The sequence below is a fragment of the Eupeodes corollae genome, chromosome 2, assembly GCF_945859685.1.
Source record: "Eupeodes corollae chromosome 2, idEupCoro1.1, whole genome shotgun sequence".
Taxonomy (NCBI): domain Eukaryota; kingdom Metazoa; phylum Arthropoda; class Insecta; order Diptera; family Syrphidae; genus Eupeodes; species Eupeodes corollae.
In genome coordinates, this window is record NC_079148.1 from 37850725 (window position 1) to 37853440 (window position 2716).

At 33.7% G+C, this 2716-nt stretch overlaps 1 protein-coding gene across 2 annotated transcripts; it reads right to left on the minus strand.

Annotated features, from left to right (window-relative positions):
- Positions 1 to 330: 330 nt before the first annotated feature.
- Positions 331 to 2328, minus strand: LOC129948065 (uncharacterized). Of its 2 annotated transcripts, none has more exons than XM_056058882.1 (2): positions 2178 to 2328; positions 331 to 1297 (listed from the first exon to the last, which is right to left on the minus strand). In XM_056058882.1, exons 1-2 carry the CDS (start codon positions 2179 to 2181, stop codon positions 447 to 449), a joined length of 855 nt encoding a protein of 284 aa, XP_055914857.1. In that variant the 5' UTR covers positions 2182 to 2328; the 3' UTR covers positions 331 to 446. The 2 variants fall into 2 exon arrangements, with proteins under 2 accessions (XP_055914857.1, XP_055914856.1); XM_056058881.1 differs by lacking the exon at positions 2178 to 2328 and adding an exon at positions 1579 to 1827.
- Between the last annotated feature and the right edge of the window lie 388 nt (positions 2329 to 2716).

Consider the following 2716-nt stretch of genomic DNA (forward strand, 5'->3'; position numbering starts at 1 on the left):
TTGAGTGCTGCTTCTGGTATATGTGCATTCCTAATTATAGATCTAACTCAAAACAGAACCCTATTCACAAAACTTCGAACACATACATTTTGAAAATTCAAATTTGGAAATCTGAGAAATTCTTGGCTTTTCCCTTAATATCCAAAAGGCCTTTCACACAAAAGACCAAGTTATGTTTTAATTTAGTCGCCAAAAGGCCAACACCCCTTTCGGTGATGCACTTTTCAAAAGAAGCTTCCTTGTGATGCGATAACACCATCATCCGCATCATAGACAAAGTTTTGAACATTTGCCAAGTGCGCAGCGATTTACAATAACAAAAAACAAAAATTAAACCCTCACATACGTACATATGTAGGTACGGAGAAAATATCCATTTTCCTTTATTTTTAATCACTCTGCCATCGCCATTGCCATTGAAACATCCAACATGACTTTACTATACTTTATACACGAACCAAAACTTCGTATTGGTCAAGCTTAACCTCCTCCCCGCCGTAGGGAAGATAGAGACATTCATGCGATGGATGAACTTTTCCCACACTCAAGCTGCCATTGTAATGACCCCGTCCAACGTACAGAGTTTCACCATCACTGGTATTTCCAGAGGGTACAGCACCGGGTAAAACTTGACCCTCCTCGCAATCGGCCCAAACGAAGCCGGCTCCCACGAGCATTTGAAAATTGTCGCTCTTAACCTCTTCACCGCCATAGCAGACATAAGCACCACCTTTAGCTGGGATAACTTTTGCTGGCAACAAATCACCACCATGTTTAAGACGGCCCACATATATTGTATCACCATCAGAATCGTTTCCTGCAACGATTGCACCTCGAGGTATGCAATCAGGCGTTGCTTCAATCCACTGTTCGGGTTGCACCAGCACTTCGTATGATGTCAACTTCACTTCTGACTCTCCGTACGGAATGTACAGACAACCATGTGAGGGATGAATTTTGCCAACGGTCAAGCTGCCCTGGTGAAAGCCCCTACCAACGTAAAGCGTCTCGCCGTCACATGTTAAACCGGATTTAACAGCTGTGGGTGGGACATTACCATCAGTGTCAGATGCCCAGCTATAGTAGAGGCCACAAAGGACATCATATTTGGACACTTCGTGCTCTTGGCCACCATGACTGACGTACGCCTTACCCTTGTTGGGAATTACCTTGGCGGGCAACAAGTCATTGTTGAAGCTTGCCCGACCAATGTAAATGGCATCTCCATCCGAATCAACACCAGCTGCAACGGCTTCGCTGGGAATGCTTCCATTTGATTGGGAAATCCATTTGTGATCTGTAATTAAATTTTAAAATTAAAAGTTTTAATATTTTTTTTCTTTCTTTTGCAATGTGTAAAAATAAAATTGTTTTCTTTTTTTTCAGAGGCAAAAATTAAATGGGTAGTTGCTATGTGTGTGGTGCCATCGGGCATACATTAAGGAGTTTTTCATTTTTCGGTTTATTTTTGTTGAAATTTAATTTATGTTAATATTTATTTAACTTTATTCTTAAAAAAAAACAAACAAAAACTTTAGAATTAAAAGTAAAATTAATATTGAATTATATTGCACATACTTGTTATCATGATAGCTCAGGAATTTAAGTTGCTTTTTTTATAAATAAGGTTTTATGAGATTCAAAATACTAGAAATATTAAATATTTTATGGCAATTTTATCACAGTTTATCACAGTTTTTGTTGAATCTTAATTTACGGTTAGTTAAATATTTAAATAAATAATGTTAAAATTATGCACTTAATAAATTTATGTAAATATATCGTATTTATGTCTTAACTAAAACTAATTTAGTCAATAGGTATTCCGGTAGTAAAACCCGCCCTATGTTTGGGGTTACCGGAACTCGATTCAAAGAAACCAACAGTTGACTTTAAATATAAACTAAAACTAAAGCTTTTGTTCATAACAAAAAGCTCCAACTTTGTAGTGGAATTGTTAAAGCTTCTTTGTAATTTCGATTTCGTTTGAAATAACATTACTTTTATTATGAAATAAACAAATGTGAAATTTGTATGCACTCATCATCAGCATCAAAGTTCACACAAAATATGAGTCACGTATATATAACAAAAAAAAAAAAACAAATAGCTTAACTATAGGAGTACCATTATGAAAAATGTTAATTTATATTATTATGAAATACAAAATTTCTTACCCATAATTAAAACAAATATTCAAAAACTATGATATAACGAACGTTCCACCAATACGCCTTTTGAAAATACGACTAATTGATGTTTATTGTGAAACGTTCTTTCAACCTCAACAAGTAGGTGAGAGTATCTACTTAGAATTTCTTGGAAAAATATATAGATACGGGTAGGTAAGAGTATATCGGTATTTGAGCACTTCAAAGTACAAATAAAAAAATAATAATTGATAAGAAAACTTTTTGAGTGATATGAATTTTTGTTGTTGTTTTTATTTTTTAATTGGTTTGATAAAACACAAATTTAGTCAACAAGAATATAATACAATTAACTAAGAAACTCGTACATGCGTAGTTACTTATCTATACTCTGTTTGCTTCAAATTCAAGTAGCTTAACCTATAAAGATTGTTATCATAGCTACATAAAATTATTTTGGCCGAATAAAAAATTCAAATTTATTTAAATATTATTTGCTATTTATAGCTTAATTGTAATTGTATATATTCAATTCATATTATATCCAAAATGAATGTGTATATCTT